Source organism: Chaetodon auriga, chromosome 15 (assembly GCF_051107435.1).
Source record: "Chaetodon auriga isolate fChaAug3 chromosome 15, fChaAug3.hap1, whole genome shotgun sequence".
Lineage (NCBI taxonomy): Eukaryota > Metazoa > Chordata > Actinopteri > Chaetodontiformes > Chaetodontidae > Chaetodon > Chaetodon auriga.
In genome coordinates this window covers 18,483,514-18,507,700 of record NC_135088.1, presented here as the reverse complement: position 1 = coordinate 18,507,700, position 24,187 = coordinate 18,483,514, and the positions used below count along the sequence as shown (strand labels likewise).

The following is a 24,187-nucleotide window of genomic DNA, read 5'->3' as shown; positions in this document are numbered from 1 at the left end:
GGACAAACATACACCCACAGGTTTTTGTATTAAGTCAGCACCTAAATCCATAAGCGACTGTGTGTGGGTACCTGTGCCATGACGTCATGTGACCAGATGTCAGAGGCGGAGGTGATGTGCTGTCCCTTCGTGCTCTCTGACTCCGAGGGCCTGAGCAGAGTGGGGCCAAACACAGTGGCCAGGTTATGGAGGGACATCTTGTTGATGGGCTCCTTCTCAGCCACCCTGCAGGAACAAACACCAACGGGCCGGTCAGTCGGGGGGGGGCGGGGTTAATACACAGGAAAAACAGCCATGGGGTCCGGGTCGTTAAAGAAAGTCATTACAGATACAGAAACACATAATAATGGAAATTAACGTGCAAGGAGAGGAAAAAGTCCAAAAGGGTCATTGATTATCTAATAGAATTGACTACTTTTTACTGACAGATGGCCTAACTGTGATCAGTCGGTGTGTATGTGTGTGTGTGTGTGTGTGTGTGTCTGTGTGTGTGTGTACCGTTTGAGGTGCTCTAGCAGAGTGAGGAAGGTCATGAGGTTGGGGTCAGGTAGGGAGCGCAGGAGGTGCATCATGCAGTTCTCCTTGGCTGCCGGATCTGAGAGCGCTGTGAAGGAGAGGAAAAAGATGTCAGATCCAATTACTGGCAAGACAGCTTCTCTCTTCCACGTGGGCAAAAGTAACTCCCCTGTAAAGCTCTAAAAGGGCCCAACACACAGTTCGGGGACTTAAGGTCACACACCTATGCCCTCCATGAAGGCGGGGTAGAGGCGGTCGGTGAGCAGAGGCTCCGGCAGCTCCCTGAAGTACAGCTTCAGCGTTCCCGCGATGGCGTTGATGTCCATGTCACTCAGCATCACCAGAATATCTTTGGTATCTGCAAGTGAGACGCAAACACAGATTAGAAGCTGAACACACTCCATTATTAAAGGCTCACAACAACACTCAGCTCTCTCTGTCTCCAGGAATGATGTCATCTCTCAGTAACCCCACATCCAGACGTGCAGACAGAATATTATACACAAAAATGAAAGGTGATACTGGGCTCTGCTCGGTTGGATCTCGGTGACGTAAAAGCAGCCATGACAGACGCTGAGAGACTCTTATGCAACATGAAACTTGAATGCTTGACAGCTGCTGCTCCTCATCTGTCCTGGCTTCCCTAAAGGCCAGTTCCCACAGGTCTCTTCTCTACAGAGTGTTACAGCAAAGGCCTCAATTACAGAGCGCCCCTGACTTCTCCAGTCGAGATGATGGGAGGCAGAGCGTCACGCAGACAGTGAGTGGAGTCTTACTGGTGTCGAATGCTGTTTTGAGGGCCTGGATGTCAGTGGCCACCCCTGAGATCCTGTAGATTCCCACTTCGTCAATCCCTCTCTTCTCCACCTCCTCAATGCACTGACGGACAATGTAAGGCACCTTGGAGCGCTCGCGCCTGTGGACACACACGGCACCCATGTTACTCTTAGTGAAGTTATGCAGATTTACATGTCTTTGTCAGAGGAAGTGTGCTCGCTAGCTCAAATATAAATCAATGAATGTGTAGAAAGTGGTTAAGTTAAGTTAAGAGCCCATTCTGGCCTCAATGGCAAGAATATGCTTACTTTGTCACCACGTTGATTTTGACTCCAAACACCCCACTCTGTTTTTTGGACGGCGTTCTCTTCAAGCTGAGGTCCCGACTCGTAAACTTCATGGAGAACTCCACTTTGATCTGACGATGAACAAACAACACAGCTAGAATAAACTGCATTCCTTTAAGAGGCCAGAGATGAAGTGCGGGACCCTTGTGGACCCTCATTTTGTCTTTTTATTATTTAGATTTAGAGATTTAGAGGTTACCAACTAAACTCTTCTTTTCTAAAAATCTGTGTGTACACACATTTCAGTACTTTTTGAGGACACAACACTTAAGTCACACTTTGAATTCTTGCTGGGATGTGGGAGGACACAGTGTTAAGACACTGGCTGTTAAATAAAAACACTGGACAACCTTACATCTCCTTTGATAAAAATCTCACAACAATTTTTACAATTTATTATGTCAGAATTAGAAACTGCTTGTGTCTTACCCCGTTCATTTCTATGACGTCCATGTGCCAATTCTTGGACTGCACCGTCTGAGGATCCAGCTGAAAGACACAACACGGACACGACATTGTGAGATAAGATTTTTGTCAAGTCTTCGACCAAATAAGGGCGTATGACTTCACTCATGCAGGAGACTGCTTGATCAAATCAGCAGACAACAATAGCGAGTGTGGAAAAGTCCCATTTCTGCAGGACAGCATTATGGGAAATAGCAACAAAGAGTCACCTGCACATTCATCAAAAAGGAAACAGCTTGTTTCATTCCGACACACGCTTGACGGGCCTAAACTCTGCTGACAAAGTTTAAAGGTGCTTTAAGGTAATGTTATGTGAGGAGAAAGTGAGGGACAGCGCTTTGAAACTGTCATTCATTTACACAGTTAAGAGTTCATCTCTGGACCGGTCAAGTCCAGCTGTGTGTGTTGCCTGTGCCCGAGCACTGCTACTTCACAACACACACTCACCAAGTCTACTTTAGGAAAGAAAGCCACTTATGTTTCCCCACATGTGACCTCGACAGTCTCCTGGAGGTCCAACAAGGGCTCCAGACACACTTGGCTGACTTCATCGCACACATTCTCAAAGTCTGGATTGCACGTCCCACGATGCCCTCTGAGACATGATAGATGGCAGCCTGTTGTTGTCTGATGTCTCCTGCAGTCTATGCCCGCTGCGTGAGGCCACAACAGCTAATGCCTTTTTTATAGGCTGTTTGAGCGCTACTGTGCTACACAGTTAGATCATCACAACCCTGCACGGAGATGCTCAACTTGGAGGAAAATAACGATTGTTGGGTGAGCACAAGGGCAGCACACTTCTCTTATTGTCAGCATTAGGCTGCAGCCATTAAAAGTTCTCAGTGAGCGTATTTCATTACCTCGTAAAAAGACCATTTGGCATCGGTTTCACGCATTCCTATTATCGTTAAGGCTTGTTTTCCCAGCAGGGCTCGGGTTTGAGACGAGGAGGGACAGGTAATCACTGCAATTGGTCTTTACACAGTTACTGCCAAGAAGAGAACTGGGCAACGATCCAGGACTGGCTGCTGACGCCTCCTGTAACCCCTCAAAGCAGACTCACTGAAAAAACAAAAACTGTTCCTCCCACCTATTTCCTTCCTATTACCCTCTGCTAATTTCCAAAAAAACCCAATTGAAAATGAATGCAGAGCAATGGGGCTGTAAAAACACAGAGGATCCTTTACTGGCAGCGGTTGCACTCATTCACCCCTCAGGAAACTGTATCCTCACCTGGGCTCTTTTTTCATTAAAATACTTGGAGAAGAACTTGTTTGCCCCCTTTTCCTTTCCTCTGGAATGAGTTGGCTTAAGGGGATGACTGCAAACAGATTGGCTAAGGAGGCCTGCACGATGCAAACTCAGACTGACTTAGTTTATACTAAATATTGCGCTCACAACAAGGAACAGCTTTCTTGGAAATTAATTTTGACTTATTGTGGGATGTGTCCACTCAGCTGGTCCGAGCAAAGTGGCAAGAGGATTTAAGGTTTTATCCTGAGTGACAGCTGAGCCAGGAAACTGACAGGGAGAGGGCCGCAGGTAGCAGAGCAGAGACTGCAGGAGCTAAAGTCACGCAGCCGAGATCTGCCAATCAGAAACACAAATGTAGAAATAAAGCTCGTCAAAGTGGTCTAATCAAACTGAATAATAATAATAAGATAGATAACATAAACTATTAAAATATATATTTTAAAGTCACTCACTTCTTGCTTATTTACTGTATTTTAACACCTTTCCAGAGCTTTTAAGAAGCCACAGGAAGCAAACCAGCACAGCTTTCACCCCCTTTCATCTCATTCCAAGAAGATGAAAAGTCCAATGACCAATTTCCGTTCATAAGAATGCTTGAAGGGGATTTCGAGCACATGAACATCTACTATACATATGTGTGTGCATTCATGCACATGTCAAGGAAAAGATAAAAGTCAGAAAGTGTCTCGTTTTTTTTTTTTTTTTTCTTTTTGCAGAGACATCCTCAGGCTGATATGGTTCCGATTAGGATCGCATCACTCCAGCGGCAAAGCTCTGTTTGTGAGGCCGTGAAAACTATCAAGGATATATGACTGAGGAGGGGCCCCAGCAGACTGCAGCCCCGAACAGAGCGCAGAAATACTTCAAATCTACTGGACCGATGCGGACACTGATTTGTACGCGTTCCAGTTGGGGCACAAGCTTTTTCCTTATATAGACTGTAATAAATATGTGTGTGTGTGTGTTTGGAGGACAGAGCAATCCAACCAGCATGCTGTTCTCTTCCATGGGAACTCATTGTTCTGTAAGCAGCTCATACTGTACATACTGAGTGTGCACCAGGTTTGGGGCTCAGCTGGTCTCCGTGCTGCCCGTTTACTTTCTCTCACTCCTATCAAACCCGACCAATGTATGCTCACACACACACACTATATCTTCACCTTATTGCTCTTTGGTAGGTTTGACCGTCCGAAACAAGTCAGCATGTTGCCCGCTTGTCGGCCCTGAACAGAACACTGATGCTTGACTTGAGTATCTTTTCTTTTTGGAACTTTCTGTCAGTCAAGCAGAACACAGGCAGAAATATTATGGCCAAGAGTCTTAACTTCAAAAGGGGAAACAGAGCCAGGATGAAGACGCAGCCTGCACTCTGGTCCGACTGATCTACAGGGACAGAACAAAGCAGATAAGATAAATCATGCTGTTTTCCTGCCACGTGGTCTTTTGAACAGACAGAGCTGGAGATCAGGCTGTCGGTTCACACGCTCGGTTTCTGCAACAAAGAGGGAAACGCTTGGTGGAGAGGTAAACCCACCTGAACATAATTTCCTTACTTTTTCATTTCTCTGAATAATGATTCAGATAGTGATGTGTGGCGTTACAGCCTTTTGGTTGAAAACAAGTTTGGGTTGCTGAACTCTTTGAAGGTGTGAAAGTGAAAATTTGACACTGGAGGTTGCAGCCGTGCGAACGTGTGGCTAAAGAGAGTCAAAATCAGGTGCTCATCCTGATAAAACTGCTCACAGATATGGTGATAAGAAGCCAGTTTAGCCTGTTTATTTAAAACAAAGAGCACCACGGTTCATACACAGCTGACCTCATTTCTCAATCTATTCTGTCAAAAAAGAACGAGTAATAGATCAGAAAAAGTGCTGTTCCCGCCCGGTTTCGAACCGAGGACCTTTCGCGTGTTAGGCGAACGTGATAACCACTACACTACGGGAACTGGCTGCCTGCTCTCTCCCTGCTCTGCAGAGATAATCCTACCCTCCTTCATCAGCACGTGACCTGTGAGCCACACTCCTGAGGCCCGTGTGAGAGTGACAGCAACAACAGACGGACACAGCAGGACAGTCAGAGGTCTGCACCCCTCTGGAGCTGTTTACATTTCCTACAGAACACACAGCTCCAGAGACCTGGGTCAGCACATGCAGCACCACAGCAGGAGAAGAATATATATCCAGGGTTTCCATTTGTCAGAGAAAAGAGCCCATGTAATGCCAAGCAGCCAAGCAAGAACCATGCATGAGGTCCTACACATGAACATGTTTGGCCCAGGGCCCCCTCAGTGGTATGACCCATCCATCAGGGTACTAGACACGAAAGCATTCTTTAGTGACAAGCAAGGAAAAAAATGCAATATGTGCACAAAAAGTGCATTTTTTCTGCTGAAAAGATGTATTTTGGGATTTCTGTGTGCAGCATAAATCCTGCATGTAAACGTCTTATTTTTTTAACAAATGTTACCCAGATTCAGTCATTAGGTTTGGATGCTTGTTTGTTCTATGATGGCATTTCTTAACAAACTGTTGCTGATTATGTAGATTTAAAAGGAAAAAAAAAAGATTTAAGTGTGTTCTGAAACAGCAAAAGACATTGTGCTCAACAGTCAGTAACTGAAGTGACGTTTAATGCCTTTAAAAATAAAATCCCTACACACTTAATTAGCCCATTGTGGCTGTGCTGGAGAGTTAATGCATGCTGGCGACAGTATTCAAAACACAACTTGATCTTTTGATATGCTAAATGAATGAATTTCTGTTTAATTTCTCCTTTGTGTTGCATCGCACTTTTCCATTGCTGCTCTCTAGCTGATTAAATATTCATTCAGCTGCAGAAAGCTTTTTATTAGTTCTTTAATTAGAACGTAGCTCAAACTGCACGGCTCCTTGGTTCTGAGAGATTACAGTAACTGTTTGTGCAGCGATTGCGCCTTTTTCTCTGCAGCTGAAACACCATGCAGCTGTATAGTTGCTTCACGGAGTACAAGCGTGACTATTTTTAGACAAATGAACCACATAAGCAAAATGTTTACGTGTGCATCAGTGACAGCGAGCCTCTTTACTCAACAGCTGCTGATGTCACCACGGCCATGTGAGGTCTTTGACTCGGTTGCCATGTTGCCTTGCTCTCTAACTTGGCTGTTTGAGCCAATCGGTGAGGGGCTTCAGCAGCAGAGGGTTGTGATTTGTAGAGTAGTCCTGCATCTCTGCAGGCGGTGTGTGTGATTCTCTTATGAGCCCTGGAAATAGCCATATGCAGACACATACTATACTTATGTAACACGAGTTATCCTACACTTACAAGCAGATAGAGAAAAACACCCCTTTAGTGCTGTGAGTTAAACACAAAAACTGCATTCATCCAATGGTGCTTTCATGTTTTCTTCCCTTAAAACGCACTATTCTCTTGTGATTTCTCATCATGTTGTTGCCATTCTGTATGATGTTCAGTACGAATTGAGTCAGTAAAGATTGATTTCAACCTTAAACTGGATGGTTAACTCTTTTCTTCCATTCCAGACATTCATCTCTTATATCAAACCCACATGGTGGAGTCACAGATGCACAGGCTGCTTTGTTCCATTGTCAGACACATGAACCACCAAATTTCAGATTTAATCTAGCGCAGCAGTGACAACATTCACATGTGCTATCAAGAGACTGGGATCGAAGTCACATTTTTGTCCTCTGATGAACCCTCATGTTTGTCTCGGACAGATCGACTGCGATGTTTTTGTTCTTATCTTCCTTATGGTGGATGTTGCGTAGCTGTGGGCTAGCTCGTTATGTCACCATTCAGGTTAGTGGTGATCTTTACCTCTAACAGCATGTAACATGTGTGAGCCATGAGATCATCTCTACGAATGTTTACTCAGCGGAGTCGACAAAGCAGGTGCCACTGCGATGATCAGAGGGATCTCACTTCAGTTCTGATGAGTCTGTGAGTTGGAGCACTTTCATAAGCTAAAAAAAATGTCTTCCTCCTGGTCTGATAATTTTAGTTCAGAAGAAAACTTTCAGAAAATGGTTGAAAACCAACATCTGTTTAAACAAACCACCGAAACGAGTCATAAACTGACTGCACTTGACTACTTCAGATAAATGGATCAAATTCCCTGAATCCACGTGGTCACCCTGACTCATTCTCTATATGCAGAACTGTTTGCCGCAACAACTTTCCTGCCTGGACCACTGTTAAAACATACCAGAAGCCCACATCTCCTAACTCGCCGTCTAATTACATGATTAATGCCTTGCTGTCACCCTGCTGAGATTAAAGCCACCCTGCATACGGCCTGCTGTACGGCTAGAAGCGATGGGGCTGGACTCATCCCAGAGGGGGTCACGGTGGGTATCAACCTGAGAATGCTTTACTGACCTGCCACTCCCCTCCTGGAGCTCATTAACCAAACGCAGATCCTGCGTACGGGGGATGGATTGGGGCCAATAAAGGGCTATGCCCTCCGGTGGGGACAGATGGAGATTTATGTGGCCTATATAAAAGGCCATTAGGGGACTGGCTGGCATTTTAGGCACGCAGGAGGGATGAAACCCTAATATCTCATCTGCACTAATCAACATACTCAAATGGGAGAGCATAATTTTGTATGTGGGCTAAAATGCAGTGGGGGTGAGAGGTGGGATAAGCGAGGCGAAGGGCGGATGATAATGGTTGGATCTGATTCTTTTCCACAGCTAAGCCGGCACGACAGCTCCATTGTTCTCCCCACTAAGCTGACTGTAACTGCACAGAGGAAATAAAGCCAAACCTGCCCAGCAAACAGGTCATCAGCCAAAAGAACACGGTGTTAAACACACAGCCAAGAAGCCAGACCAACAGCCGAGTAATGGCTTAATCATCATTTGTTCTTTTGCTGGGACACATTCCATACATTATGTCTGCGCGTAGTCCAATTAGTGTTCCCAGCCAGCCTCCATCTCATCGCACCGTGTCTTAATTAGGTGCTGCTTTAGGCTGAAGGAGGACAATTCCCCTGGTGCACTTTCATACCCTCACGCATCCTCTAACATCCACATTCCTCTCAGCACCCTGTAAATAACATGATGCATGCCACAGACACACACACACAGCAACATGCCCTCAGGATGGCTTGCCCTGCCTCCACTGGTTTTATTATTATCATTATGAGTACATGTTTTTGGAAAGTTAAATCTTATAAGAGAATTTAAAGACAAATTTCAAAGTAGATTAAGACTCATTTAAAATGCAAAATAAAGTAAAAACAATTGATTCCTATATGATTAAAATCATAAAGAGGCAGATTATCTGAGAATCTTAAAAAGAAATAATGTCCAACTGGTTTTATAACAGCACATGTAATGAAAAACACTATATTAACCCTGTCGGGTTTTTTTTTAAGACATTTAAGACTTCAGATTTTGACATTTCCATATTGCTTTAAAGACCCTCAGGCAGCCAGTCGTGGATCTGTTTCCTACGATGAAGGTGGATGATTGAACATTATCCCCTCTCACCCCTCATCAAACACAGTTCACCATCATGTCAAGGCAGAAAAGCAAGACCTGACTTGATGGGATCAAAAGGCAACAGAGTGCAGAAAAACTGCAACACAAGTTTCCTCATAAAACCTGCCGTTCAAAGCCTCATTCAAAATGAATGGCAGGATGAATGAGACTTCCCAGAGCAGTTTGGTGAACGGGGGATTTCTGCGCAGGATGAGTGCTAAGGGTGGGATCACATGCAACCAAGTGCAAAATTGACAAATTTGGACAGTAATGAAATACAGAAACCTCTTTAATCACATTGTCTGACATTAAGACATGGAGACACGTGTATAGAGAGGAGAGGGATGAATCAATACAGGACCTGCAGGTCAACGCAGCAAAGTCTGGGCTTAGGTTGTAATCCCCGTTTCATCCCGCTCAGTAAAACCAGTGGTCAGCCCTCCTCAGGCCTCTGTTGAATAATGGAAAGCCCTGAACCAAAGGTCAAGCCAGCTCTCAATTTGGATTCTTTGTCCTGAACCTGTTTATTATGCACACAAATTACAGCTCAAAATGCTGGCGATGCACTCATGATGAAGAAGAACTGCTGAATAAACATGTGTAAACACACAGTGAAATATAAATAAATAAAAACATAAATGAGTCATAAGTTTTAGCTGCGTGTGCAGAGCTATGCGTAGAACCAGAACAGGCTCACGTACTGCTTAAATATGCTATATGAGACGTGTGCGTGTGAGCGCGCATGTGCATGCCCAGTTTTAGGGGGCAGATTCCTCAACACAAGGGTCAGTCAGTCCAACCTGAAGGTTTAAACCAAGTGACAACCGCCCTTTCTTTCTTTAAACACCTACTGCCTTTGAATGAGCTTAAACATTCATCATGAAACGGCGACAGTTTGTAAGGAACAAAACACTGTGGAGAAACTGCTGATAATTGGCTGCATAATTACAAAATGCCAAAGTTTAATCAAAACCCCACCCTTGCAGAGCTTAATTGTATTTAAAAAGACATGATGCAAATATGCTAGACACATGTTTCAGGGGCTATTTGGAATAATGTGACAGTTAATTAGTGGAATCTGTGCTTGAAATGCCAAAGGGGCATTAGATCACCTCAGCCAGAGGAGGACAGTACCTGAAAATGATCAACAGGGGGAGCTAACCCAATACTGAAACATTTCACAATCAGCACAGTTTAGTTGGAAACACCATGCACTCATCATTAGCTGCTTTATACGAGGAATAAAAGAGGGAGAAAAGGTGAAATGTTAAGTGGCAGAAATGAGACAATAGTGAGGAAACTGTTCATGTTAAACCACTGAAACAGTGATGGAGACTTTCACCTCCTGGTAAAGACATTGTTAAGTCCAGTGTCCAGGTAGGCAATAAGTCTCTCTAGTATTTGTGCTATTTACCAAAATGTTAACATCAGGAAACACTATACTTACCCCTTTTCAAATCTGGCATAAGGCTCAGTGACAAATATCTACACTGAACAGCATCAAATAGTTATTGATGGGTAAGATCATATTCAAGGAGAAGAAAAGAATAAATCCTGGCTTTTCTGAATATCATTTTTACTGTGGATGGCGCAATGGTATGTCACACTTTTACCACCTTTTTGTTTATCACTGCATCACTGTCTCTACTGCAGTCAATAGACCCATCAGATAAGAACAATAGTCAACTCTGCACTGAAAGAAAGACACCCGAGGAGAGAGCGCATGCACACAGAGAGGAATACACCGAGCATAAAGGAGAGGCACAACAGACAGATGGAAGTGACAGTGCTCCTGATAAAAGAGAGGAAACACAGCTTGTGTGTGACGTGTGTGTGCATATGTTAGCATATGTCAGAGACCTTTTGTCTGAGCAGCTTGCTGCGGACGCGGCCCCATAGCTTGGCCCCGGTGTTGGTGTGCCTCTTGAGCACGGGGGTCTGCGGCTGGCTGGACAGATTGTGCTGGTTCTGGTCCACGCAGCAGTGCTGCTCCAGACGCTCACACACCGAGTTCAAGTTTACATCCGACACCAGGATTTCCGTCATCCCAAAAGCCTTTGAATGCCCCTTCCAAAGTACGCCGCTTACAATGAGGAGGGGGGGTGGGGGGGGATGGATACCCACGCAACCTCTCACTGATCACCGGACCAGGTGCTGGAGAGATGCCTCAACAACAACAGCAAAAAAAAGTCTCCCACACTCAGATATTCACTTCAAAAAAAGGAGAGAGTGATGACAGGAGGGAGAACAAGATGCTGCCATGGTCTCCTTGATAAGGCTGATAATAATTCCACGCTGGTTCCTCTCTCTGCGAGCTCATTCCACAGTCAGCTGCCAACATCTCCCTCAGTGTGCAATCTGACTTCCACTACGGCAAACACAGATACAGAGCGCTAGAGCGAGGCAGAGGGAGAGAGAGAGAGAGTCAGAGAGAGAGAGAGAGGGGGGAGTGAGGGGGAGTGAATGAGCTCCTGTTGTCACTGAGCGGCCCTGCTTCTCCAGATGTTGATGGACACACCTCCAAAGAGGGGAGGGAGGGGAGGAGGGCGCAGTAAACAGTCAATGAGAAATGAGAAGCAGAGGACAGAGAGGGAGAGTGAACGAAAGAGGGAGGGACGGAGGGATGGAGGGGCTGCTAAACGCTGTGCTTTGTTCAGTGCTTTGACCCCTTGTCAACCTTTCCCAGAGCTGGTCAGCACACTCAGGATGTGAGTGAAGAGAGGAAGGTAATGAAGAGACAGAGGAAGAGAAGGTGCGAGACTTTAAAGCGGCGAGCTAATGAAGACAAATTACATGAGGATGATGTCTAAAACAGTGGAAACATAATGTCAGCTGAAATCTAGGAGGCTTTAAAAGCTGCTATGTTGTCATTTCCTCTCAAAATATGACATGAGCCACCCTTTTTTCCCTCCTCTTTCCACCTTCTCCTCTTCCTCTATGTGCCTGTTATCGTGCCTCTCTGTGAAGATGACTTCTCCTCACCACGCTCTTACAGTTCTCTGGTTTCCACATGCACGCACACACACGTCCTGGGAGACACGCAGAGCGAATCACCATCTTTATTCATCAGGACAGCCGGAGCTGGCTGCTCTTAAAAGGCGTATTCCTCTGTATAATGGATCGATAGGGGCAGGGGAGTGTGTGTATGCCTGTCAAACTCCATCTCCATCCGCTGTGTCCCATCCCATTTGAATTAGAGGGGAGAAATATTCTGCTGGGGAAAGGTTACAGACACGAGGATGCATTTTAAAGCCTGCAGACCAGTAAGACAGACTGTCTGCTGGGCTGAATGGTAGTTGTGATTCACAGTCGGTGTCTACTGGTAGGTTGGCTGCGGCTGCTGCTGCTGCTGATTGTAAAGTGATTCATAAAGGGATTCAGATAAAATACAAGGAGCATGTTACACAGTTTCCTTGATCCAGTGAAATGGTGGGAGACAGCTTGCTTTACGAGGAAGTGAGATGCAAAAGTGTGTGCTCTGCTAAATGTGTCAACCTGAACTACTGAACTAATGTCAAGGATCAGGTTTAATCAAAAGCAGGAATGATGTAAGAGCGCATATTCAGCAGTCAATTTTAAGTTTGTGTAGGCTCTGAACACACTTTAACAAAGCAAACAGAGCCATCATCATGTCATCACGAGGCGCCTCAGATAGCACGAGACAGTATGATACCATGGTGTACAAACATGTGGGTTAGTGCGTGTTCGGTGGTGAAGATAAAACAGTGAGCAGATAGGACGGGTGAGCAGGACAGCCTGCATGTCTGACCATCAACGTAGGAGGAGGGAGAGGTTAGTATGGAGGAGACGTCAGCCAGCCTTCGCCACAGAGTATTTTTAACTCGTGAGGTTTGTTACTGTGAGACATACACACTCCATGCGTCACATCTTGGAAAGAATGTCTGGGAAAACCATGTTTTGGAAACGGGAGGAAAAAAAATCCACAGGGAGAAAAGAGATATTTTTGGGCAAGACTAGACAGAAAGAGAACGTAGAAATGGACGAGTAGATGTTATATGTGAGACATAAGATGATAAAGCTGAAAAAATTAAGCATCATCCACCATCGTCCAAACTGGACCTTTCAATTTGCTGAGTGCTGCATTAAATTTCGGCTAATTAAAGTGAAATCCATGCATTTGGGGGTCTGCAAAGGGGCCGCCATTGCTCACAAGCTGCACTTTGACAACCCCTGCTTCACAGGATAGCAGCAGCTTTCAGGCGTCTATACTACGGGTCAACCAGAGTCCAACACATCACAACACATCACATCAGAAAAACCATGGAGTGAACACGCGTGCTCGTACGAAGAACACGAACATGTACATTCATCCATCCAGTGGCTACCGTTAGCTCATGCACTATTTATGGCAATGAAAACACGCCGACATGCTGTACATGCAGACATGCTAACCCAGAATACCGTGGGCTCACACAAGCTCCAGTCCAGACCGCCACAGTTGCCCAAAAACCCAAATTTACTCCATACGTGACATAATAATAACAGGATAGCCATGAGCAAGGATAATATTTGTCTGGATCTTGTCGGAGGCAAACTATTTCAGCTCCCTGGTTTAGCTGGTTGGATGAGTTTTGATGTGCGTAAGAAGAGCGGAATAACGGGCCCCTTATTTTCCTAAAAGGCCCTCACATAGATAAAAATGTACTGTGGAGATAAATTAACTGTATGAGAAGATGAACTGTGTGGGGCCTTGAGCTTGGGAGACATGGGAACGATAAAAAGACGAAAGATGCAAGTAAGGGAGGAGGAGGGAGTCCAACGGGGAGATAAGATGAAGTATTCTTGTGGGAATGAGAGAGTACATGAAAGAAAAGAAAAGGAGTAATTAGTAAATGCAGGAATCCTTGAGATGTTTTTGGGGTGTCAGGTTCGCTGCTGAACACTCACTGCTGTGGTGTTTTTAAAGGCGTGTAGAAATGATGCCAGAAGATATCAGGTGTTTTGGATCTTTTTTAATCACTGGATTAATCATGTGTGTGAGAAGCTTGATAACTGACAGAATGACAGAATATCAAACATGTATAGAGGTCATGTGACAGCACTGGTGACTTGTCTTTTTCCTTTACTGTTGATCAAGTTTATTTGCTGCGTGCGATTCTCTTTCCTTTGTCTTCAATGCTGTGAATCATACCAACTAGCCAGTGTAACCGCTGCTGCTGGTCATTGATGGTCAGAAACACGTACTTTTTTAAACTTCAAGGATGGAGATAAAACCATCTGATGACAACATGAAAAGGTGAGGGAGCAGAAGGCTCAGCCTGAGTGCCTTTGGTCTGGCATCAGGACCAGTCCTGGCCCTTAATTATACATGTGCTGGGTGGCACGGCCCCTCATAAAGCCGCTCCATATGACCAGAGGAGAGGGGGGAAGGGAGTGTTGAACGAGGGCCTGGATTCCACTCCAAACTCCATGTGGGACTGCGGCCGCTCCCTGACAAGCACCACGATTCTGTTGATTGTGCGATTCTCCGGCCTCCACTCTGCAGGCTTCAGCACAGCTCTGCCAATCACAGAGAGCCTCAAGAGCTGGAGATAAATTAATGATCAATTTAACGGCTGCGGCGCTCCGACATGAATATGGAGCAGCTCGGAATCCATGGCTGGCCAGTGTACATGGGATGGCCCTGACACTGCAGTCAGTCTGATGTTTCACTGTGTTTGCATGTAACGTCCTGGGAACATTATACAGCTGCTGAAAACATCTGGCGGTAAATGTTTTGCAGTTGACCTTCACTGTTCTCTCCCATTGTATGAAGCTGACTTTGTGTGACGCTGAGCAGGCCACAATGATTTCTTTTTTCAGATTATACGATTATTTAGTCTCAAATTCCATCCTGAGTAAAAGCTGGAATATTGGACATGAACAACATCTTGTGAACTAAAACTCCAGATTTCCAAACAGCAAGCTGTGCGGTGGCTCTCCTCACAGCATCAAGGTCCTGGGCTCCAAGCCAGCTCGGTGCTGGGGTCTTTCTGTGTTTGCATGTTCTGTCCTGTAGAACATGTATGGATGGCTGGTTTAATAGACATTTGACATTTTCCTTGTTTCCAGTCTTAATGCTAACCTAAAACTAACTGACTCCTGGCTCTAGCTTCATAGTTCATGCACAGATGTGGGAGTGGTATTGATATTCTCATCTAACTTTCTGCAAAAAAGTGTGTATTTCCTAAAATGTTGAACTATTCCTTCAATGCAGAACATTTGGGGAATATTAATGATAATTTACACAACTGGCAGAGCATTTCACAGTCCGTCCAAATGGATTTTAAAAGTTTTGGTCAACTCCAAGGTCGAACTTAAATCTTTTTCCGATTTTTTTTTTTTTTTTTTAATTTAATCTTGTTTAATAGTTTTTTTTTTAAAGGGGCTCACCCAATCTCTCTGCATTGTATCAAAGCATGAATGGTTTCACCAAAATACAGACAGACTGTTATCAGTTACTCTGTATTTCCACTGTCCCTCATGCTACACAAAGTGTGTGTGTACATTCTCATTCCCGGCCTCAGCTCTGTAGGATTTTTACTGTAAATCCCTGTGAAGCAGCTATTGGAGGAACAAAGGTGATCATTTGGGACTCGGGTATCGAAAAATGATGAAATCGAAAAGGAGGGGGAAATAGCCTTGGGCTTATTTGACTTACTCATCAAAAATGACAAAGTGCTGCATTTCCATCATGTGTGTCTCTGAGGCCCGTGATTGGCTGACATGGTGGGCCGGGTGACATCGATAGCCGCAAGCCGCGTTGAGAGCGGATAAATCAATCAGATTTAATTTGAACAGTCTCTATAAGTATGTTTAGGGGATGACCCACTCCACCTCTTTGATCTTTCCTGCTGCCTTCACTGGAGCTTAGGCAAGAGGAAGAGTAAAAGTGGAGGTGTGTGTGTGTGTGTGTGTGTGTGTGTGTGTGTGTGTGTGTGTGTGTGAGAGAGAGAGAGAGAGAGGGGCTTTCGAGGGAGGGTCCTTCAGGGTACAGTGGAAGTGCTAAAATGGGAGAGCAGAGGTGGGGGGGGGAGGGGGGGGGGGGGGGTTGGCAGGGTGGGAAATCACAGCCTCAGGGTGCTCTACAGATTATTCCTGCTTCTCTTTCATCTGAGCCGTTGGGGGGCATCATCCTCAGATTAACCGCTCCATCACTTATTAAGCACTTTGGAACAAAAGTGGTGATGGAGAGTGAGGGGGGAAGAAACGGGAAGGAGAGAGGAGAAGGTTTCATTAGCATGGAGCTCCAGTCTGCTGTGGGTTGTTGGGTGTGGTCAGGATAAGAAGAGGAGTCTCTGTGTGTGTGTGTGTGTGTGTGTGTGTGTGTGTGTGTGTGTGTGTGTGTGTGTGTGTGTGTGTGTGTGTGTGTGTCCTCTCAGAGACAGTGAGCGGGTGGAAAAACAAAGCATTCAGGATATGAAAAGAGAGCTATTTAAACCCTCCACATTTGCAAATCTAGGCACAAATCAGCAGAAAAGCCTTCACTAAAGAATGTTTTTGAGTCTGATCAGTAAATTTGGATGCAGGTAAGGCCAGAGAGAGAACTGGCAAGATAAACTGAGCGAGAGGACACAAAGCACAACAAGAGGTTGACAAGCAGAGTGATGCAAGAGCGAATGGTGAAGCAGTAACGCTGCAGGTTCTGCATGACAAACCTCCACTCAAACAATGAGGTCACACTCCACATACATGCTGCTCCTCATCTTTTCCATCTTGAGGTCCGTGTACTTCCACTTGATTTGTTGTCATTGCTAACTGTTAAGTTTATTGCTCCCATCTTGACGTATTCGCACTTCTATCGTCACTATTCTTCATTATGATTTGATTATCATTTAAGTCACTCGGAGGTGCTCCCGTCCCGACACAGCTGATGCCCTGTATGCGTACCAACAGGATTCAAACGTGTTGTTCGTTGGCTCAAAATGTATTTGTTCACCAAACAACAGACATTTTCTCAGTCAAACAGACAACAGAACCTCCAGTGGAGGTAATTACAGCTAAGCAACACAGTGAACTTTCTTTAATTACAGCTGATCCACCCGTTCCTGGCAAACATCACAGCGTACAATCTGAGCCAAGCTAAAACTCCAGTTTGCTTTAAATAAACACCCATGACTCAAAATAAAGTAGAAGCTGCGCAAGGAAAATCTGCATTTTTGAAACCCCAAGTGGTGGTGCAAAATAACTTTTTTGGAATTTTTGCAGAGTTAAGACTTCATTACTCATAAAGCAGCATAACATCAAGGAACCGCATAATCCTGAATGTCTGGGCCTGCTTTTTTTCCTTAGCTGCAAGGAGGAGACGAGATGGTGATAAGAAATCTTTCCACAGCAGGTTTAACCATCATTGCTGCGTCCAGGTTTTTCTGGCTTGAGCACCCGCATGCTGCTTTAGATTTGTTCATTTGTGTGCACAGACAAGATTTCCAGATGCACTCATACCTGGCATCAGTTTTATCGGTGTAAATAGGGCATAGCTAAGAAGTAAGTCTCAGCAGGGATGACACAGTCTTCTCTGTTTCAGCTACAATTTTGGCTGTAGACTGGAGTTGGGTGCGATTTCTGCCGCTTTAATGCTGAAGTTGTGATCTTGGTGTTGTGCCCTCTGCTTGACTGGGACAAGGCTGTGTTACATCTGAGCCGTGTGACCCCGTTCCAGCGATGAAGAGAGTGCAGCCTCACAGGACGACGACACGGCCGACCTGCTTGAATAATTCAGTTTAAAGTGTAAACCCACGCTGACTGAACGCAGCCACCTGGAAGATTACGCGAGCAGGGAGGAGGGCGGGCCGGCTGAACAGAGAGGAAGAGGTAACAAGATGATCTCTAGTGAGACGAGAAACTATTACGCAACTAGAGGCTACAGTAAAAAGCGCTGCTGAGGAACTATTTTGAGTATGACAGGCTAAATGTTAGGGTAGGAGGCGGATAAGACAGTGATACTAGTACACCAATTTAAACTGTCACACTCTTCTAAATTAAAAATGATTCAATGCTTTCTACAGGTTTTGGCAGAGCCAGGCTAACTGCTGCTTCCACTCTTTATGCTGAGCTAAGCTAACTGGCCGCAGTAGCTTTATATTCAGCGTGCAGGCATGACAATCGTCTCAATCTTCTCCTCTAACTCTCAAAGTGAATGAGTACATCCCCCCAAAAAAATCCCCAAAATTATTCTTTTATACAGCGTAGCTATGAAAAAAATTTATGCAATGCACGGCCAACAATTTCTCAAAATTACTGTCAGCACAAAATGCGATCGCGGTGGCGTATTTCCTCAGCGACTGAGAACGTGCCTTAATGAAGGGCAAGAAAACTCCCATCATCATCAAATCTGTTTTGTGAGCTCTGACATTTTCTTCTCCATCAAAACTGGGTCAGCTATTCTGTTAACTAATTCCCAGCTGCATCCAGACCCTCCCAGCCCCCTTTTCTTTCACCAATAGTCAGTTAAAAAAGACAATCGGTGTAGGGTCAAAACCTCATTAGCAGGTGAAGAAGCCATCAGCTTCTAAGTGGAAAATCAATCAAGACTCCACAAGTACGCTGCTGATTGGGTTGTTATGATGACCCATCTCTGTGTCACAGTTAGCAGGGCAGGAAACCACCTCGGGCTCAGAGGGAGGAGCCGCAGCCAACAACTTTCTCTCTGATGTACCACACAACTCTTCTAAAGTCTCTTCTGTTCTTTGATCCTCAATCTTTCTTCCGCTTCTCCTTCCAATTCACAGATAAAAAGGACGGATTAAAGGACTAAACAAGAGTTTTCCACTAATGATTGATACCAAGCAGCCAGTGGCAAGACGAGCGAGGCTGGATCACGGTGGCCTCTGTTAAACCGGAGCTGACTGGTCTCCTTCAGGCTGGCTGAGTGAAGCATCATCAGGTTATACTGCAGGGACAGGAGGAGATACAAGTGGGCAGAGATGCAATCAACCCAAACAACTCCTCTGCAGCTCCTGGAACACACGCATACAGTACACATCGCTCTCCTGGCTGTTATACAACACACATTACATAATTCAAACAATTTGTGACTCTGTGTAATGGACTTTTGAGGTGCCCTCCCTCATAAACACCCACTCAGCTCTTTGAAAGCAGGACCAGCAGAGGGAACAGGTACTGGCACCCCCGCCGGATCAACACATTTTATGATGCTGCCAGGGACGTTTTTTTTTTTTTTTTTTTTTTTTTAAAGATTGCTGAGATGAATTCAGCACGACACGCTGGTTATGCAACAGGCTGCTTCAAGCGAAGCGATGCACAGAGAGCACTCGTCATCCGAGAAACACAAAGAGCTGGAGAGAACAGCGCCGTTCTCCAAGGTTATTCAAAATTGTACGTTTCAATGGTGAAGTCACCATGGAGTGTTTTAAAAGCTACTTTTAAACTGTGCCCTGTTTAAGATTTGTGTAACAACATATGAAAAAAAACAAAGAGCACATAAATCAGTATCCCTCACTGGATGTTGTGTAACCACAAAGCAGGTTTAAGGTTTAAAAGGTCAAAGGGAGAGCTATAAACAAAGGGTTATACACCTCTGCGGTCCTTCTCCATGGAGGTTTAACATTCCTTAATGAGGCAGAAGATCAAGCTGGAACCCTTTGATCCCCGACATGTTACATGTGGAGTCAGTCTGCTCTGCAGCACCAGAGCTGGCTTTGGTAAGGCCATAAACACTACATAACCACACTGGCAATGACTTCATCTTTTACACAGCTGACAAGTTCAAAACACCCTCACCAAGAGTCAGGAGAGACTTTAGGAACATTTCCTCCATTTGAAAACAATTACATCATCATTAGCAAGGGGCCCAATACTTAGGATCTGAAACTCAAGAAGCCAATAAAAAGAGCTTTGTTGTCACACCGTGCGTAGACTCCACCTTATAAACATTAGCGTTATATAATTACATTATTTGGGCTCATTACGGTGTACGTATATCTGCTGCATGAGGAATGTTTTGCTTCATTAGTGAAGATAAACACCTGTCATGGTGGCCAGCTGTCAGTCTGGAACTGCATTACTGTACACATTAATACCACGAAACCTGGTTTAATAAAGCCTCAGAGAGCGGGGAGGGTTTCCGATATTTCCTGATAAAAATAAAAAGCAAATTACATCAGGGTCTGTGCCATTAGTACACCAGCAAGCTCAGAGTTCATGCGGTCTGCACTGTCCGAAAAGGAAATGGGCAGTTTCGCCTCCCTTGCCCTGGGACAGGAAGTCATAAAGACGGATCAAACGCCTGGCACTGCTCACGGTCCTGCCATATGAACAGCATAATGTCATGGGAAGTCATGGACTCAGCAATGACTCAAAGCCTTCGCAATAACCCAAGTTATGAAAACTTGATCCACTGAAGGTAGCTGGGGGGGGTTGCAGAGCACAGATTCTGTACATGAAGCTTAAAATTATTAACGACCAGTCAGAGGAGCTCAGTATTACACTACCTAACTGTGCTGTTCCTTGTGCAGTTACATTAAACACAGCGAGCCCTTGAACCACTCTGATAAGTGGAGTGGAAGGAATATGGAAAGGTCATCAAGTCTTGCTGAGATGCGAAGAGAGGGAAACAGGGAAGTGTGTAGGTTTGAGCCATGACCTGAAACTACTGACCCAAACCCGCTGTGAGACAAAAAACTGTGAAAACAACCAGTAATCCACACAGTATTCATATGTGACATGCTTTTTAACTAGTTAAGCTCAGTATTTAACCAGTAATCATTCATAATGGATAGCTTTTAGCAAGGAAAATCAATGAGCTAACACAAGCTAGAATGTCATGCAGTTACTGGATGTTGCTGTTTTGCTTCTGGCCCTCTGTGCCACTATGTTTAGATCTGGACATCATACACCACATCTGCTCTACTGTGCATCAGCTCATGTTTACAATGGGGTTAAAGGTCACAGTCTAGATAAACCAAAAGCACTATTTCAGGGCCTTGCACTCACTTTAAATCTCCCTACAAGCCTGGGAATAACACTATTGATATCTGTATTTTCCTCAGCCAGCAGTTTTCAGGTCCACTCATTTTTTTCTCTGTCTAGCAGGCAGATTCATTTTGTGTGTTTGAGGCTGGGGGCTTTCTCTCTTGACTCAAACATGAACACAGATCACTACAAGAGCTGAGCAGATGCCTCTGCAACACTCTAACATGCAAAAACTGCACGCAGAAACCCAAAAATAACAGCTGCGGTACCTCAAGCTACTGATTAAGAGTCAGCTACTGTTTCATCTTCATGCGGTGTGGAGGAAACACAAGCCAGACCCTCGCTAACAAGCAAGATTTGTTGAATTGGTTGACCAGCTTAGTATACTCTCCTCTTCATCAGAATGTCCTTCTTAGAAATGATGAGCACTCGTCATTTATTAACTTGCAAATAGCAAGTGGGTGAGCTAACAGGGCCAAGCAGAGCATACAGTATGAAGACTGATCTGACAGCTTGCTGAGGCATATACAGATACAGCGCAGCATATAGGGACTTCAACAAAGGGCTCGAGGACAAGGAGCATCCGAGGAATGAGTCACACACACACACACATACCCACAGCTCTTGGCAGACAGCAGCTGTGAGGCTCATTTTACAAAAATCATTGGAATTTTCAACAGGGATGTGAATGAACAATAAAACTGAAACGTGACTGGAAAATACAGGCAGGCAATATCAAAACCTCATGCAGCCATGATGATCAAACCATTTGCTGTTTTTCTGCTGTTTCCCCCGTCTTGTTGGGAAAGGCCACCTCGCTCTATCTCAACGTCATTAGATTCGAACCACTTCTGCTGATACAAGATGTTGTCATTGGATCAGGGATGTTTTACAAAGCTTCTCCAAAGGTTGTAAAATGGAAAACCAAGATGTCAGTAATCCCTCTGACACACTATACCACCGGTTTCTTGTGAATGCTTCAGGAGAAAACGTTAAGAGTGAAAGGCTGCACAGTAGACAGGATGTAGTGGGGAAGTGTGGCGAACAGGGAAATCACCCCGCAACACAAGAACCCATCAGTCCTTCTCAAGTGTTTGACCAAGATACTAAATTCTACAAGTTTTACAGATACTGCTTCATAGCTGACCCCGACCTTCCAACTTCTACGAAGATCAAGTGTGCTACTTGAGATACCACACCATACTTTGGATTAAAGCCACAATAATAACTATTAATTCCATGTGTTCCTGGTGCCGACCACTGCTCGCTCCACTGTCCTCCCCACCATCTCTCCAATTCCTAGAAGAAACCAAACCTCACACAGGCCCCACTGCAGATCGACCATCCTGCATAATGAGCTGCAGAACCACAGTGGGCAAATACTTGCTCAATCTCCGAGCCCAGCTATGGCCATATGGAAAGCATTGAAGTTCCTGCACAATCATCACGTCTAAACAAACAGCTGAGGAGAGCATTTTAACAAAGTGGCATTTGAGTAAATGCTACGGCTTCATAGCTGTCCGACCCGATCACAAGCTTCCCTGGGGTAGAGTGTGGTTCAAAACAAAAGCAGCCCAGAGCATACGTCAGCTGCAGATGGATATCCATCGCATCTCACTGCTGTTGGAACAGCTCTGGTCCCCCGACTGGCCACTTGAAAGCCAGAAAGGCTCGTCCATGCTGGGACACAGTGTGTGGCTGAGGCCCATTTACTTAAATATGGGCCGAAAAGGCTGCCAACAACAACAAGAGGGAAAGAGAAAGGAGAAAGTATTCTGGTCTCACTGGGTGCTCGGGGATAGAAAAGACAGTCGCATCTGGTGGTCAGAGATTTGGTTCTGGCAGTGATGTGAAATGTGATTAAGAAAGAAAAGACGGCAGAGAGACAGCAACGGGTGTCTCTGTAGAGCTGTTCCACCAGTCCACCAAGGACGAGTGAGGAAAGTGTAGGAGAGTGGGAGGATACCCTAAAGGAAGAGGTTGAACTACACTTACTTCAGCAGAGATTTAGATGAGGAATCGATTCCATTCTCATATTAGTCTGTTAAATATAAGGCTACAACCCGCAGCTTGTCAGCTTAGCTTAGCATAAGATAAATTGACAAGCTTAGCACTTAAATTTTTGTATGAAATTAAGCAAACAAGATATAACATGTTAATTAGGGAGCTTTAGTGGTGGTGGTAGGCGGCTTTTGGTAGATTTGGGTCGAGTCAGGTTAGCTGTTTCTACTCTTTATGCTAATCTGCTCATTTGCTCCTCGGAAGTTAAACCAGGAAGGGAATTTTCCCCCAAATGTCAAACTATTCCACACTACTCTGACACCATAATGGTTGGTAGAGAACAAACATGGTCATTTTACATTGACTGTCCTTGGAAACCATGGAAAAATCCATCCGTCTCAACCACCTGCCCTTTGCAGCTCTATAATAGCATCATACCACTTCCTGTTTGCTCCTGACGTAGCAGCAGAGTCATAACTACTCTGGCTGCTAGAGGGCTTTGTCACTTGACCTTAAGCAAATGTGGTTTTGGGGCATTTTAGGAATTTACTATATTATACATTATGCCCCTATAAACCCCAGTTGTCCCAATTCACAAGAAATGATAGTATCCTAATAACAGAGGACGGAGCAGACACAGGGGGCACATCTCGAGACTTAAACACAAGGACACTCATCCACTGACCACACATGGATTTGACAGACCCACAGCCGAAGTGAACCCTAGGCAATCCATGGGGTGAGCCTCGCAGTGCGCCGGCAGGCAAAGCCAAGCATGAAATGAGCTTTGCCCCTCAGAAAGTCAGACTGGGACCGTGATGAGAGGGATGAGGTGAATCTCTCCCCCCAATGTCATCTGTTGTCTATAAATCCACAGCCTGAGAGCAGCCAGGGCATGTGTGAACGTGAAGTTGAAATGCGATTTAGAAGAAAAGATGACTGCCCTGGACCGAGGAAAAAAAAAAAAAAAAACCTAAAATAAGTCTGGAATGTCCGAGGACACAAAGAAAGAAAAACTGTTGTTACAGTGAAACCACCACAGAAGGAACACAGGGTTAATCATATGTAAGAGTGATTTCCCTTTGAGACTCAATGAAATGTATTATGTTACCATTTAGTAGTCTGCTAGCTGTCGTCCTTACAATGAACGCTGGATAAGAGCTGATTGTTTTAAACACAGCAGGGTGACAGAGACAGTGAGAGTCAGGATGTTAATAAAAGTCTACTTTCCATCATGAATGGCCACTTCTCTCTGAGCTTTTGTCTCCCACTGCAGAGCCTCTGCATTATTCTCTTCAAGTCTCAGGCTCAAAGCTACGGAGCAGCTGAAACAATAAGAGACGCACTTGGAAATTTTAATAGCAACCCAGTTAACTGATCCTCACTGGTCAAAATGGGGGGAAA

The 24,187-nt window shown here is 44.9% G+C and overlaps 1 protein-coding gene and 1 non-coding gene across 5 annotated transcripts in view; both read right to left on the bottom strand.

Annotated features, from left to right (window-relative positions):
- The window catches only part of abr (ABR activator of RhoGEF and GTPase), a 113,785-nt gene that overhangs the window by 2,510 nt on the left and 87,088 nt on the right, over positions 1-24,187 (bottom strand). For 3 of the 4 annotated variants that reach the window (XM_076750184.1, XM_076750185.1, XM_076750186.1), the window contains 6 exons: positions 2,070-2,129; positions 1,602-1,711; positions 1,293-1,432; positions 740-874; positions 499-604; positions 72-225 (listed from right to left, as the gene is read on the bottom strand). In XM_076750184.1, the coding sequence (XP_076606299.1) occupies positions 72-225; positions 499-604; positions 740-874; positions 1,293-1,432; positions 1,602-1,711; positions 2,070-2,129 (705 nt within the window). Of the gene's footprint in view, positions 1-71; positions 226-498; positions 605-739; positions 875-1,292; positions 1,433-1,601; positions 1,712-2,069; positions 2,130-10,708; positions 11,563-24,187 lie in introns of those variants that run through there. The other variant, XM_076750187.1, reaches the window with a different exon arrangement.
- On the bottom strand, positions 5,232-5,304 carry trnav-aac (transfer RNA valine (anticodon AAC)). Its single transcript has one exon. It is a non-coding gene; the product is annotated as a tRNA-Val (tRNA).